Genomic DNA, 16,541 nt, shown 5'->3' with positions numbered 1-16,541 from the left:
TTACAGGAACAGGCAGCAGCTCTGATGGAGGCATGCAGGCTCAGGCTGCTCTGACATGGACCAGGAGCCCAGGGTGGAGGACAGACGCATCCAGATTGGTTTCAGTACCACGCCACATATTGCTCCATTGGGAATGCGCAGGTTCTACTCTGCGTTCGAACAAGCCTTGGGGTCTGGCTATTAGTGCAGCGGCTGCTCAGACAGTGGGGTAGCGTTGCGAGGGTGTCATCGCTCACCATCTCGGGCTCACTGACCTTTGCTCCCCCACTGGTACTGGCACCACCGTAGCTGGCCTGGCACTGGCCTGGCAGTAAATAAATCATGTGTCTGAGCAGAAACATGCATGCCGGCGCTACAATGGAGTCCAGGATGAACTCACACGGGAAGCAGTCACAGACACATCAATGCGAGTCTGCGTAATGTGTCTTACCACACCCTTTCCCATCTCGTCACAAGTGAGTCCCACCCCACCCTGTGACGAGGTGGGAAGGTGGGGTGACAATACTCTCTCCACTACCTGACTGACGTGGAGGCTTAGCGCTTCAGGGCTTGGGTCTGAAGCGCCCAGGGCTAACTTTATCCCCATGTCCTCAAGGGTTGGAGACTGGCCCTTGTGGAAGGTCTTTGCTGAGCTTATGACCTCACAGACCTCAGGGCTGAGAGATTGTCAGCCCGGCAAAATACTCTCTAGACTCTGGGCCCGCCCACCAGGGGAGCGACTTGCAAATTTATAAAAAGCGGCAGTCTCGTAGAGAGAAGCCCCTTGTTCAAGTTTCTGTTTGTAAGGGTACATAACAGGTTAAAAAATAAAATAAAGGCAGATTTAGCAATGCACATTGCTTTCTTTTTCACCCTGGAAGTAAAGAGGGTGTAGCCCCTACGCCCTTACACAGAAACCGCCACTGAAAAAAACCTGTGACATGCAGAAAGACAGAACTCATTAAAAACGTTAGGGCTTGAATATAAAATATGACTTTTAAGTCAGAAGAGGTGAAATGGAAGTTTTGTTGTGCCTGTGTGAATCGCCACAGTTCATTGATATTTTGCCATTTTCAAGAGTTTGTGACTCTGCCAGATAGCTTGGAGGAGTGGTTTGATTTGCGTTATGCGCAGTAATGATATTCAGGTTCAATCATTCTGCGAGATCATACCTCTGGAAGGAGCAGTATGCTTGCTCTTTTCTTCATAGAGCTTTCCCTCTATGTTACTTGCTCAAGAAATAGAATTCGCTGCCTGAAAGTTAACGTTTGTAAACGCCTTGGTAACGCACAAGATCCTAAATTGCATGTTGTAGTCCTTTTTGCCTGTATTTATCCTGAGGAAGAAAAGTGGCCCGTAGGCTGTACCTTTGTTAATGTTTTGCTTGTGTGTGTTCTAATTGAGGCAAAGGGGACATGTATATATACCAGTTCAAACCAACCGTACCATCTCATGGATGCTTTTACTGCTCAGCTGACTGCAGAGAAGGCTAGCATTGACATGGTCCACCACCATGAGCTACACGCACTACGTGGCAGTCAGGGAGCTGGACATCAGTCCTCCATTTGGTGGCAAATGACAATGCATACCTCTGGGAAAAGCAAATAATTCTCTCTGAATTCTTACACTGGCTGATCTTTGCTGAAAAAGTCTGAAGCTAGAAATAACACTCCTAAGTATGCCCTAAAAACACGCAGCCCATAACAAGCATACAGAGCACTAGGTCTTGTGGGCGTCACCATCGAAGGTTCTCAAAGTTATTATTTGCTACATCTGAAAGCAGAACTAAGAGGATTTGAGTGTGTGCCAAAATAGGAAGGGCCTTTGTATAAGAAAGTAAAGAGGTTTATACAAATGTTACAGGGTAATTATTTCAAGCGGCTTAAGGAAGGGGTTAAGTAGTGTGTACAATGTGGCATAAACTCATTGTACTTGTGCTCTCCCAGAAGTCCGAATCTTAAACTCTGCCATTTTCCACCAACACTCAGGTACCTTTCATAGACCTCCTTGATGCAGCTAAGAGTGTGGTAAAGGCACTCTTTATCCGTGAGAAGTACATGGCCCTGTCCCTACAGAGCTTCTGCAAGACTACTGCACGGTACCTGCAAGAGCTGGGTGGGAAACCGCAGGAGACTGAGGAACATGAGGAGACACCAGAGAGTCCAGAGGAAGCAGGTGAGGACCAGAAGAGGGATGAAGGACGAGAGACACCCTTTGGGAGGAATGGAAGGGCTTTTGTTTGAGACAAATAAATCCAGGGGATAGTAGAAGGATCAAGAGGAGAAATATGGGATATAAAGAAGGACGCGCAGAGTAACGGGGGAAGATAGAATGGTCCTGGGGCAGGGTATATGGAATGTGGCTTAGGAGAGAAACAGGCTTCTTCAGTCAGTGGGTCAGACTAGGCAGGGGACAGAATGTGTGACAGATTGTGTGGTGGCAGAAAGGACTGTGAGATTAATCGCTAGGATGAAGAACACTCCTGGTGAGGGGCAACCTAAAGGAGGAATGGTGCAGGATGCCGGCCTGGTGGAGGGACAGCTTGGTGCAGCTGGAGCTTTTGATGGTTTGTTTGAGTGGAAAAAGACTGTAGTTGGAACCCTTTGTAGAACAACTTGTGGGCCAAACGGACTGGGTCAGAGGGCACATCATCAACAGCCTGGGGAAGGAGCAGTCTGTTGGAGGACACTCCTAGTGGAGTAACAATCTGGGAGAAGGGCAGCCAGGGCATATGCAGCAAGACAGAGAACTTGTCTGGTTGACTATAGAAAAGTTACAGCCTGGGCAAATAAACTTGAGATGGGACAACCTGGGGCAGTGCCACATGGGCGATGTACATCCTGGGATGGGCAAGCCTGTGGTAATGTCTGCAGCCTTTGTAATTAGCTTATCCTGGTTTCTGGTTGAGGACAGCAGGAAAAAGGAATGATTAATGGGCAAGGAGCAGGGACTTTGGTGATTACATTGGCCCCGTGCTCCCCTTTAACGTACTCTCCACTTGTTCTCTTCTACAGACATCTCTATGCGATCCCCATTTGCCCATCAACACCCATATGACAATTTTGATCCCAAATCTATGCCGAAGGACATGGGCTGTGGTCTCAAGATGGTGAATGGTGTGGTCCATGTGTACAACAAGAAGGATGTCATGGACAAGTAAGAAACTCTAGCCAGTGGGGGAGGGCCTAAGAGCCCAGTGTGAGAGAGGTTTTAAATTCACAAGACATGATGAATGAGGTCTTTGAGTCCCATAAGGGAGCCGGGAGATGGGTGGATCTTGGCGCTTGAGATCTATGGGGTTGTTATGAGGGAGAAGGATCCCATGCATTTTTAGGGTTTTGACATTTAAGGCTGTGGTGCAACAGCTGGTTAACATCATAATTATTCATGCTGTCATATACATTTTCTTTTTCATTATGATACAATGGTTCCCTGTTACACCTAGTGCTGTGGTGTCTCTCCCTGGTGCATGGTTCATCTCATCTAGATGACTCTCTGTCTCCCACTCATGTATAATGTAGTATGCTTCTCTCTATGCAGGCATTGTAACTTATGCGTTTCTGCTGTGAAGAAAGATTGCTTACATGGCTCTTGTCAGTATAGGGCATAGGTGATGACACATGTGGACACACACGCAGAGCACCTTTGTACATCTACAATATCATGATTCCTGTGTATCCCCTGGCGTCTTTAACATTTGTGCCTCCTGTCCCTACATCGGTGCTCTAACATCTAAATGGCCTCATGATTCTATATTTAGGGTCACATCTTACTATCATGTAATTCCTGCCCACTCACCCCATGCTCAGACCTGCGCTGCCTCATTAGTCTCTCCAATCGTTCATACCTGAGCTACCTCACCATTCCCTCCCATGAGCTCACACCTGCGGTGCCTTATAATTACCCTCCAGGTGATCTTATTTGCACTGTCCTGTGATTCCCTTTCACATGCCCACCCATGGAGTGCCTCATAATAACCCTCCCCCCGCATGCTACACCAGTCTGTGGTCAGGCCAGTTAGTGTCTTGCGATTCCCATCAACACACTTACCCCGACCCCCGCATGTGATTCCTGTCCACACACACCATGCATCCCCTCCTGATGTGCACCCATCTGCTCACACCGCACTGCCTACCAATTCCCTCCACACTCTCTCAGTGCTGTCACGTTAGTCCTGTCTACACTTTCACTCTGCACCTTCTCCTGAGTTCTGCCTGCACCTTCTCCTGAGTTCTGTTCACACTCTCAAACCTGTATCTACGTGATGACAATTATATTGTCCTGTGATTCACATCTAGTTGCTCACACCAATATTGGTTATTCTTGTCCTCACATTCTCACTGTAGCATCTCCAGATTTATGTCCACCTGCTCACAACTCTGTTGTCGTGTGCTCTCAGCTCATACAGGCTCACATGCTTGAGGTCCTGGGTTTTCTCACACACACTCACAAACTTACACCGTCATGCAAATCACATCTGCATGGAGACATGAAATCACCTCCTGGCTCCTACCCATTTGCTTGCATCTAGCATTGTTTGCATCTGTGTGGTGAAAAACGACTTCCGCATCTGTATCCACTATTGTGTGATTTCCATCCACATGCTATGTCTCCTGATTCCCGCCTTTATGCTCGAACATATGTCATTTTGTGAATTCGGCCCATCCATCCCTACCTGCTCTGCGTGTCCCTCCTTCAACTCTATCTGTGTACTGCCCTTATTTCTTGCTTTTGTACTCACACTTGCCCCACCTCGTTTTCCCGTGCACTAGCTCACACTTAGTCCTTTCCCAACTGCTTAATTTATAACTCTCGCCACTTTAATTCTATGCATGAATATCTGCCCCTGCCAATATCATTCTTCCTGGACACACACTGTACATGCCGTGCCTTCTTGTTTCAGCCCATGTGGTCTCATCTATTCTGTAACTCTCCCTTATCCATAATCCCATGCTTTGTGAGGTCAGGATTCCCAACCACTTGCTCACATATGCTCTGTTGTGAGATATCCACCTGCTCGGATACTTGCTCGATATCATGATTACTGCCAAAAGACTCACTTGATTTCAGCCCACACACTATCTCCAGTTCCTCAGTGTCACCCATTCGCATCACATGTACTGCCTCTTTATTTCCGCTTAGGCCGTCACACCTGCATGACTTACTGATTCTCAAGAATACCTCCACTATCGATTGCTTCCTTTCTACAAAAACCTATTCTGGCACCCAGTTTCCGGCCACATGCTCACACTTGCTCATTTTTATTAGCTTAGATTAATAATACTTGTACATGCTCTGTCCTTCAACATCCACCACTGCACCCACATCTGCCCATGTCCTCAAACGTGTACCTTTCTCACCTGCAGGAGCACGGAGATGGACCTGCCCTACCTGGACCTCCTGGAGTTCGTGGCGGATATGAACGTCCTCATGGCTTTAATTATCAACGGTCCCATGTAAGACAAAAGGCCTCAGGTTTAGACACGTGGAGGTGTTAGGAATGGATAGATTTCGGAAGAATATGGGGAAAGGTACCAGAGCAGAGTGGGGTGGTGTTAGGAGCAGGAAGGGGTCAGAGTGGGATTGAGAAAGGTGTGGCTTAGTGGAAAGACGAGCCAAATTTTAGACCATGGGGATTGAGTGCATGGAAGACGGGTTTGTAGAGAGTGATTTGTATGTGTAGGACTCATAAGCATAACAGTTCTTCAATAAAAACTGGTGAAATTAGCCCTTGCATCATTTGCAAACTGTACACCCTCAGAATATGTGTCAACTTTACACCACCAACAAATTTAGGCTGTTTTGACTCTCCATACAACTAAAATCAGGCACATCCCTACCTTGCATTTTTCTTCAGAATCACTTCTTTTAGCGTAGTGACCTACCACCTTGGAAAACTATTAGAACTTTTTAGATAATGCAATGAGATTGTATTACAATTATGTGAATTGGTCAGGGAATGTAATTGCCGGTTTTGTGAATATTCCTTTGTGTATTTCCCTTGTGTTATGATTGTCATCTTCAGCATATTTTCTGTCATCTATTCTGTCACCATATTTCTTTTTAGTGGTTTAGTTTTCAGCTTCAGGAGTCATGTGGGTGGTCATGTGCCCACCAGCAGACTGCTTAACAGACCTTGGTGCTATGCCAGTCGCACTCCAAAGGCAATCCTGTTTGCCTGTGTGTGCCTAAAACTGTAGACTATCTAATTCACCTCTTGACTAGGAAAGGGTGTTCGAAATTCGGTAAAGATATGTGAAATTATGCATAATTACGCAAAGGCTATATTTTAGCACAAAATGCGTTGTAGCGAAACATTTTGAGGGGAGTGTGCATTTCCAGGAAATATTGATCCCAGGGTTCATTCCTAACTGTTGAATACTGGAATTATGCAGGCTATAAAATAGCCCACCTCTCTTGCTAAATATGAAAGCATCTTTGGGAATACATACAGAATCCAATAGCTGGCTCTCCCCAGAATTACCCAAATTGATACTTCACATCTGTCAACTCAAAGAGGAGTGACAAAATACGTGAACAAATCAAAATGGCTAAAAAACAAACTTTTTCTAACCAGTTCAGGAATGCCCCTATATCTGCTCAAAAATGTAAAGCCTCAAAAAGTGAGTTTTCAACCTGTCCAACTGTCTTTCCTTCTTCATACAGCAATGTAAAGATCGGCCATTTTTCTTTGCATATAAGATATCCAAAATCTGATCAAAAAGAATTTTCTGAAAACTGAATTGCCTTCGGTCTCTAATAGCTTTAGACAGCTTTAAGCTGATTTCTGAATTTGACCTTATTTTGGCCATTTCCAACAGGATCTCTCGGGGTCCCCAATAACCTGTGCCCTGCCAAAACCCTCAAGCAAGACCCATGCTGCTTTTCAGTAGTTCTCTAACAAAAGTAGAGGTGCCCATTGCATTAAATCCACAATCGTAAAGGGTTTCCTAAAGAAATCATCATTCAATACAGGCAACTTGATCAATTGCATCCAGTGTCTCTCTTCCCTTACTTTTGGACGCAACTAGAGAAACTTCCCTTCTCCCATCTTCAAACGTTACTAACCAGATGGGCTTTTTGGCCTGTCCTTGGCAACAGCACACAGCTAGTGGTCCTGTCTGTGCTGAAGGACCTTTGGAAAGAAATGGATGAAAGTGCTCTCTGGATACTTAGGGCCTCATTTAGATTTCAGCAGAGGGGTTACTCCGTCACAAGGGTGACGCATATCCCGTCTGCCGAAATATATATATATATCCCATTGAATATAATGGTATTTATAGTTCCGTGGACAGGATATCCGTCACTGTTGTGACGGAGTAACCCCTCCACCGAAATCTAAATCAGGTCCATAGGCTTTTAGATTAATCCGGCGACCATACCATTTTTGCCACCAGATAGTCTGAAGCAGGTTATAAAGGCTCCATTCTAGACTGATTGTACTCCTTTTGGCTGAACAATGCACAGCTGGTTTCATTTTGTAAAAATCAGACAGTAAATGGGTATCTAGTTGTCTTACCTCAAGTTAATTTTTTTTTTTTTTTACCTTTTAGTGCATTTTAATACAGTTCATAAAATATAGCGCAAACTCAACCCAAAGATATTATAGCTACATGAGTGCCAGTTACATTACACAATGTCACATGCATTGTTTATAAGAATAGGGAGCTTAAGTGATTTGTACAGAAACACAGGATGTTGAGCCAACGCCAAGACTCAAACCTGCTTCCCCACTTCCTCTGTTGCACAATCGTCAGCTTGGACCGTAACTCCACATCCTAGGTAAAGCAAGGAAGAGACATACGGAGGAAGGGAGACAGACATAAGTCACATGAGAGCTCGGCTCATTATCAGCTCGACATTTCAACAGGACTTCGAGCTAAGCCAGAGCCAACTTTCAGGCTCAAGCATGGCTCGAGCTTCCAGCTGCTCCTCAATCTCTAGTGGAGATGACACACAGTTAATTGTTGGTCTCCTTTAACACACCAGTCCAGAGAGGATACATCAAAATCTTCCTTTTTGAATGATTGTCTTTCTCTCATCTGTGGTTGGATGGTCATTTGTTTTCATTAAATAAAATTAAAAGCTTCTTGCTTGACTCTTTGAAAAAAAAGCCTAGTCAACTTTGAAACCACAGCGACTTAACTTTGGTTACTTAGCAAGGCAAGTCATCAACACTGTGGTCCAACCTTGACTGGTCTAATGGAACTAAATATACTTGGCAGCCCCAGCAAAGTTCTTAAACCACGTGTCCATAATACAGTTTTATTTACCAGTGTGGGTAGATGTGATCACATTTTGTTGCACTGGCTTCCCATTTCAGAGTTATGTTAAAGCCACAACGTTCACCCACATGGCTATCTATCAGGTTATCTGTTTTCTGAGTTCAAATGTTTGTAATGCTTCTTTAGACACTTTTTGTGCTCAGTCAAGCAGGTCTGTTTGTTTATCCCCTACCCTATATTTGTCAGATACGGTGTAAGGAGGTAAGTCTTTCTAAGTATATGATGCAATATGCCGGCACTCTCTTCCTATATCCCTAAGTACAGAATCTTATATATTGATGTTTAGGAGGTCTCTGAAAACCTGGTTGTCTGCATGCTAGTTTAATAGTTGTCACTGGTGTACCTCTTGTTGTTATGTTTCTTTCAATGGTACTATGTAACTTCTACAACTAAATGCTTTGTATGTAATTTTAACATAGCAGGTGCCTTTGAGTAGCTACTACACAGTACACCTAAGGCATCATCCAGTCTCTCTCATGCTAAAGTTCAGAAAACTCTCTATATTTGTTTTTTATTCCACTCTATAAAGATCACTTGAATTCAGGCCCTCTTCTACAAATCTCTACACTTTTTCTGAAGCATTTGTCCTCATATTATCCAAGATTTCAACCTTATAATATGTATTTATTTACAAACAATGGCTCTATCTTCTGTTGTGGTTTTACTGTTGACATTTTTCGTTTTTTGCCTATAGATTTGACTTTTTACTCCATGATGTTCTGTCATCTTTTCCATAACCCTCTTAATTCCATTTTACAGCTCTTATTCTAAGTTAAAAACTGATCTGGATCGATACTTTCAACAGAGGTATTCTGCCATATCTTAAAACCATCCTCTGAAGAGAGCTTTGCATTTGCATAGTATCACTGTTCAAAGAAACCCAAGTATTGTCCAGTAAAACGGCGGTGGGGAGGCGCCCGCCAAGCCGGCGGCCTCACCACCATCGTATTAAGATTTTTCCACCGGGCTGACCGATAGAAACAGTGCGGTGGCATTGGCCTCCGCTCTCTCAGGGAGCCGCGGCCAATGCCGTCGCACATAGCACCCTCGGAATGCACACTGTATGCCATAGCAGACAGTGCACATCCCAAGGGTGCTGACAGGGGGGAGGGGGCTCAGCACTGCCCACGACACAGTCGTGGTCAGTGCAGTGCCCATAGTCGTGGGCAGTGCAGGGGCTCTCATGCGGACCCAACTCTCCCTTTCTGCCAGCCTTTTCATGGCAGGGACCGCGCCATGGAAAGGCTGGCGGAAAGGAAAGTCGTGATCAGCACAGCAGTGCCGAAATCAGCACTGCCGTGGCTGACCACGACTTTCATCGCCACCAACCCATCTGGATCCCTGATCCTGGTGGTGGCAGCGGTCTCCTGGTGGTCCGCCCGCCAGGATCGTAATCTGGTGGTTGGACCACCAGTGATGCGGTGGTCAGATCGCCACAGCGGGAGTATAACAATAGAAGTCATTCATCTTTTAACTTCTGGAATAATTAATTATGTACCGGGAAAGGCCAGGGGTGCATGTACTGTGAGGGGCCAGGCATGTCTGTACTGTGGGGGACCAATAATACATGCATTGCAGGTGGTCACCTAATCTTGTGTATCATGCAGCCACAGATGCGTGTCCAGGAAGGGGCCACTGTTAGGCCAGGTACTGTGTGGGGACACAGATGCTGGAGGTCCTTGGCAGATGATAATCACTCCCTGGGGCAATTGATGCACATACTGCAGGTGCTCTTACTGTCTGCATGTTATGACTACCTAGCAGCCCAAGTGAGAACCGGGCTGAGCAGTTAACAGAGTTTCAACTGGTCCAGAAGGAATCAGTGCTGCACAGAATGTAATCTGCTTGGTTTCTTTTACATTTTGCAATACAAGTTGGCAACTGAATTTTAGATAATTGTAAGAAATAAGAGCACAGCAACTAACTCCCATGAAATCATGGCAGCTGCAGAAATTCTGACCTCCGAGTCCTGCACATCCCCTGCACTTTGCCACCACTTCTGCTGATTGGGTTTGTCTAAAAAATTGAATTCTGTGATACACCTTTAGTGAGGTGGTACTTTTTAGCCAAGAGCCCCAGTGAAAAGCACTACTGCAAGTCCCAGAGTGCAGTTTTGGGCTATTGGCTTAAAACAACTAGTTTTGGATGATCATATCACATATGATGGATACTCCCTTTTTAGTGCAAGTTTGGCCACTGCGGGCACCTCAGTAATCTGGGGTAAATTTTAGCTAATGGGGGCTTCAGGTATGGAATGCAATTATGGTGAATCAAAAAGGTACGTTTTCCCCTCAAATGAACTAATATGCCACATCCATCACACATCAAATTAGCAAAAGTGCAACACCATCACCATTGCCCTGTCCCCTTGAAATAAGAGCCCCTCTTTTTCTTTTTTTAGGGTCGAGCCTGCGAGTGCATGAACTTGCATATGCATCTCGTATGCAAGACACTGTTGTGATCAGTAAAGGGCTTGGAGCCCGCCTGTTGCTCACCATTTGTTGGTTTGCGTGGCACTCTTCTTTACAGACTCGTAATTTGTCAAGGCGTGTCTGGCATCATTTTCATTTCTCTGTGTGGAGCAGGGATCAAGCTCTAATTGATTTCAACTTAATTAGTGCCCTTCTGCTGCTCCAGACGTGATCGAGGTACTATTTTGTTCTTTCTTCGAGTGCCCCACAAACAGAAGGCTTGTGACTGACAAAAACGTGCCAAGCAGGACAAACAAAATTGCAAAGTTTTATTTTTTAAAGCTAACTTTATTTTATTTTGGTAAGTTGTCTTTTCTCAATTTCCACTCATGCTTTTTTTGTTTTTGCTCGTGGGCGCTGTTGTCAAAAGATGACAATTAACTTGTTCGAAATATGCGAGACCCATTGCATTGCAAATGCTTGTTTGTATATGCCACTATGGTGAGCTTTGTTCACGTTATGTTCATCCCATGCCTTTGGGAACCATCTGCCATTTACTAGTGCTAGTGCAGTAAGCAATTCTGACTTTTATATCCTGGGCCTAGGCGAGGACAGGCATTTCACTGTTGTTATTCTGAGAGAAAAACAGTGGAATTAGGTTAGAGATTATGCATAAACTGTTGAAATGTGATGCAGTTGCTTCTAGACCATTACATTGCACAAAATGGGGTAATTTCTGAAAGTCTTCAACATATCTTGTTGAATTGACATATCCGTTATTTTATGCTTGTGTTAGTGTCACTCGAAATGTCACACATATGGCATTGAAATGTCACACATACACCGAAAACACAGAAGCGTCATACATAAACAACCGGACAACTTGGCAGCTATGGTGCCATTAAAAAGATTGTGTTGCCTGATCATGGGTTTTCAGCGGCTGTACTGTGGACACTTTGCGGCCTCTTCAACTGTAGTTCTTTAATCCATACGTAGAAAGAATGTAGCCAAGTCTTGCTGAACTTTCACATCTGGTAACCTGCGTCCACAGAATAGTTTTGATTGGGTTATTACTAAAGGAGGCATAATGTAGATCTGAAAGCAAAAGTCCTCTGTTTTAGTCCATTTCCTAGTGCCCCGTTTGATGTCATCTGTTGGAAGAGGAGATATGAAGTGTGGTCAAGAGGGAGTGTCATGATTTGAGCTGCAGTCTCTTTAGAACGGGTTAATTATGAAAGGTTAGAATAACAACCCTTCCCATGAGGCATTTATGTCCACTCCATTGTGGCCGTAGGGACTGATTAAGAGGTGGGTAATACCAGAAAACCTGCCAGTAGTGGATGAAGAGGCTCAAAGAATGTTCCTATACCACCTACTCTAAAGTAGTTCTGATTTGTGTGCAGTTGCGGCTCGCAGGAGCTACAGGGGACGGGGTGCGGGCGGCGCAAAGGGGGATGGAATTTGGGAATATCAGTAATATTTTTTAAAAAAAAAAACGTACTGGCGTGTCGCTATGCCACCGATCCTCCGTCTCCGTCAGCAAGGCACAGGCTGCAAGCCTGCCCTGCGGCCAGTCCTGACGCTGCTCATATCAGCGTTAGGATTGGCTGGGAGCGCCCAGCCAGGGTGCTCCCAGGCAGACTGGGAGCCTGTGCCTGCTCTCTCCAGACCGGCAACACAGTGTTGGGCTGGAGAGAGCACAGTGCGCATGTGTGTTTGGCCAAACACACATGCTCGCTGAGGGGAGTGCACAGTGCATTCCCCTCACTGCTCATCACCCCCAGTGCCCTGCCCCTTTAACAATAAAAGCATAATAAACCTAGTTTATTATCTTTTCATTGTTAAAGGATTTGCAGCAGTTGCTGGCGGGGGTGACGCTCCTCCTCCATAGCAGAGGAACCATCACTGTTGTGGTTCTTAATTTCATGGTGGCTTGTTCACAGGTAATGCAGAAGTGTGACAGAATATTTTTACCCTTGAAAGTGGATGAAATGTTTCCCTCTAAATTTGATATCTTCAGTAATCCTGCTGCCCCAAAACTGCCCATCCCTCATCAAACAAGATAGCTTTTGGGCGCAGCATGGTTTAACAACTGGGATTCAGATCAACAAAATCTTTGACGATCATTTACGGCACTGAGTGAGTGTGCGGTAACTGTTACAGCACACTGATATTGTCACACCAATACCACATGACTGCAACACACTACAGAAAGTTTGTGAAGCCACCAGTAAAAGAAGGGGCGTGGCTTGGTTAGTAACATTTGAGGGGTGTAAGCTTCAGATTGTCCAACAATCAAGCTGTGATCATATAATGGTGAAATCCATTATACGACTAGCAGGGTACATGACAGGGCCTAAGGGACAGTGAAAATGCAGAGGAATGCGGATTGGAAGGAGTGCACAGTGAGAGAAAACGCAATATTTTGTAAAATAACCAACATTTTTGAGGACTTTCAAAACAAATAAAGAGAGAGTGTGTGTGCGTTTTTGATGTGTATATAAAAATTCCTGACGAAATTCGCCAAATACCTCACCATACCCGACTGAAAGCACCTGTACACAACTTTTTATCACAAAATACATCTTATGGGGGTATTGTAGCGCCCCGACGCGTCCCCCGTCCACTGACACTACCCCCTGAGTAAAAAGCTTGGCGTATCAGCGTGAGAAAACCTACAGAAAACGGGGAAATAACATAGTTGCTGAGTGTTATTCCCCCTCATTTTTACCACGTGAAACCGGAACCTGCACGCTACATTTATTAATTGCATGGACGAACTAACACCGCATTTGTCACTTGTACTGAAATAAGGACCTCTTCGTCGTACGCTGCGAGCGCCAATGCGGAAACGGTGCCAGGTGGGCGGCGCGTGCATTCAGTTCTGGGAAACAAATGGTCTTCTTCCGGGCAGGATGCTGCTCCCGCTACATCATTAATTCCTCGGGAACATTCCCCACAGAAAGAAAACACCTGCAGCTGTTCACATACTCTGCAAACATTATTGCTTAGATCAAGATTCCAGGACTGGTGCCAACGTTGGTCGTAGTGTGTGTTCAAAGACCTGTTTGTGTGAAGTTTTTTTTTTTTACCTGGGAGCGCGCCTCCCAGAGCCAGTACTTTCATCACACTTGAGTCAACAGACCAGTCGAGTCAAGAGGGGAGCGCTAGATTCTCCGGCATTACATTTCTCACACATATACACACCATTTGTGTAGTGCACTTTCTGTCACTGGCATTCATGCCAACAGCTTAAGAAGCGGAATATGAGAGATTTAAAAAATAATAATCGAGAGGGTGTGTTTCCTCCATTGACTTCTATTCAAACAGGGGCAATTTCAGACGGGAGCCAGCAAAAATGAAGCATGTTTTTGCTTCAGAAATCTCCCGCCTGCATCGGGCCTATTGGCATGCATGCATTTGCCTGGCTTTGTAGTACTAACCGCAGCCTGAAGCCTTTGATCATGTGTTCAGAGTTGTGTTTTGCTCCTGTTGTCGGTCACGTGGCTATGCTGTAGTCACTGTGCTTTGATTATATGATGTTGGTGTATAAGGGGTAAGGCCGGGTGGATTCACTATGTGTCTGCACAATTTCTAGGTCCGTATATAAGCCAGTTGCCCAGTGGAAAGGAAATGCGCGTGTGTGCAGAGGCTGTTGGTGGCAATTGCCCACATCGAGTACATGGAGAACCAATTATGTGATCTGTCCGAGTCTTGTTGCATGTTTGTTATCCTATCTGCCTTATGTGTTCTCCTGGATGTTAGTGTGAGGCCCATCTTGGAATAAATTCAATTAACAGCGACTGCCATCTATAAGGTAATCTTTACATTAGTACACATTTAATAGAGAAGAACAGCAGGGTTTTTAAGGCCTCATATTTGTAAATTATAATCTTAATACAGTTTGGTGTATTTCAGTACGTTCAGCCACACTGTTAACATATTTTCAAATGACATTTCCTCACTCAGTGTTCTGTAGTGTTGTGGTTTTGGTAATTCTCCACACCTTTGTCAGTACTGTGGAAAAATAACGTTACCAATCAGTGTTTACTTTTCTTGTCCTTATAGTTCACCACTAGAATGATATAATGTCACTTTTGCTAAAAAAGTCACAGACATAAGCAGTCATTTCAGTTCACTTTCCACCTTGAATTTGTTGTAACAGGTGTCCCCTAACACGGACCCTCCCTTTAAATTACGACCTATCCCACCCTTTAATCCCAGGATTCCTCTATATGTCTTGTCATTCGACAACTGTCACTAAAAGGAAAGACATATGTCAATGCTCAGGACTTCCTGATAGCATTAAATGGTTTGAACAGGTGTCACCATCTGGCCTAAAAAAAGAATTAAAAAAAAATCACCTTATAGTATGTTTCAATATTCTTGCATTTGCGACCGTAAGAAACACCTCAGGCAAACTAGTGGCAAATTTATAACCTACCATTCCCAAGAAAAACAACATAAAGGGGAGTTTCAAGACAACTTAAATAATATATGGAATAGTACCATCTTCTCCACAATCACAAGCAATCCTTGGGTGGTAACCAATGCACCTTAAAAGTTCATAAAACAATAATAATAATCACCAGTCAGGGTTCTGACCCTTGAGGAGTCTGGAATTCGCCTTGGCCAACACTAGAGAAGTCTCCCTCTCCACAGACAATGCCTAAAAAAACAGCACTAATATCCCCAGTCCATCACCTATGATACGGTGGACCACAGTAAATTGGACATGTGTGTGGGGTTCATTCTTTCCACCCGTGGCTGAAAAATAAGGACCCTTTTTGTGTAGTAATCCTCGTGATTACTTTTATCTTAATGATTAGTGTAAAGTTTCAAAATCTAGGTACGCTTTCTGGTGCAGCTCCTCGAGCAACTGCATCTAAACTGATAGTGGATAGATGGCATCCTTATTCAATTATGGCTGACAAGCAGACAGAAGAAACAGACCGACTACATCATATTATGCCAGGGACATGGCTCGCTATTCTGAAGATTTATTTAGATAGCAGATTATTTAGAAGGGTTCGGAAAACCAGCCACTTTTTAAGCCAGGAGCAAGGTCTGTGCTCTGCCTTTCTATTCTTCAAGGTAGGCAGGCCCATCCTAAGCATGTTTCTTCAATGACTGGGATGTGAGGATCGTCTCTGTTGTGGAAATCTAGTGAGGATGGATTAATGGCATTTTACAGTTTGGTTATGCAGTTTTGGGCTCTATCTATTTCAAGCCTTGAAGAATTGGATTATTTGAACCACGAAAGGTGTTGGCTGTGCTCTCCAAAAAAACACTATTCACATCTGCACTTAATTGGAAACCAAACGAGTCTCACTAGTAAGAAAATGCAAACAACATCATCCGATTTAGTAATGAACAAGATTGCACTATGGGAAACAAAAAGGACAAGTTGTTTCTGTACTGTAAATTGCAATCAGTTTGTTCAACAGATAGGAAAAGGTTGGTTTCACAGGATTTGTAATATTGCTATAATTTATTTTTCTAATCTAAATAAATCATATTTTATGATGCATATCGTGTCATGTGAACTTTATGAGAAAAGATTTTAATAATGTTAGGAACAAACAGGCTCACCTCAACTTGTCAGGCTTATGCTTGTCATTGATGATTTCAAATTATGCATGCTGGTCGCATCATGACCGATAGAATTGTGTTGGTTACTGTTTATCTCATTTCTGTACATATCGAGGCATAGATCTTGAAAGAGTCCGGTAATTCGTTTTGAGGACCGTCCTTTGCAGTTCTCTGTATCCTCTGTTCTTCCATCAGTTAGAGCATTAGGCATGGAACTACCAGCTCGGAGCCAATGGACGGACGTGGTATCACCAAGAAGTACAGCCATATAAGC

At 44.3% G+C, this 16,541-nt stretch overlaps 1 protein-coding gene across 7 annotated transcripts in view; it reads left to right on the top strand.

Moving 5' to 3' along the window:
• Positions 1-16,541, top strand: part of AMPD2 (adenosine monophosphate deaminase 2) — a 353,387-nt gene that overhangs the window by 258,370 nt on the left and 78,476 nt on the right. For all 7 annotated transcript variants that reach the window (XM_069238351.1, XM_069238350.1, XM_069238353.1 and 4 more), the window contains 3 exons: positions 1,968-2,154; positions 2,994-3,135; positions 5,346-5,435. In XM_069238351.1, the coding sequence (XP_069094452.1) occupies positions 1,968-2,154; positions 2,994-3,135; positions 5,346-5,435 (419 nt within the window). The remainder of the gene's footprint in view (positions 1-1,967; positions 2,155-2,993; positions 3,136-5,345; positions 5,436-16,541) is intronic.

The sequence above is a fragment of the Pleurodeles waltl genome, chromosome 6 (genome assembly GCF_031143425.1).
Source record: "Pleurodeles waltl isolate 20211129_DDA chromosome 6, aPleWal1.hap1.20221129, whole genome shotgun sequence".
In the NCBI taxonomy this organism is placed as follows: domain Eukaryota; kingdom Metazoa; phylum Chordata; class Amphibia; order Caudata; family Salamandridae; genus Pleurodeles; species Pleurodeles waltl.
The sequence above is the reverse complement of the archived record's forward strand: the minus strand, read 5'-3'. Positions and strand labels throughout refer to the sequence as shown.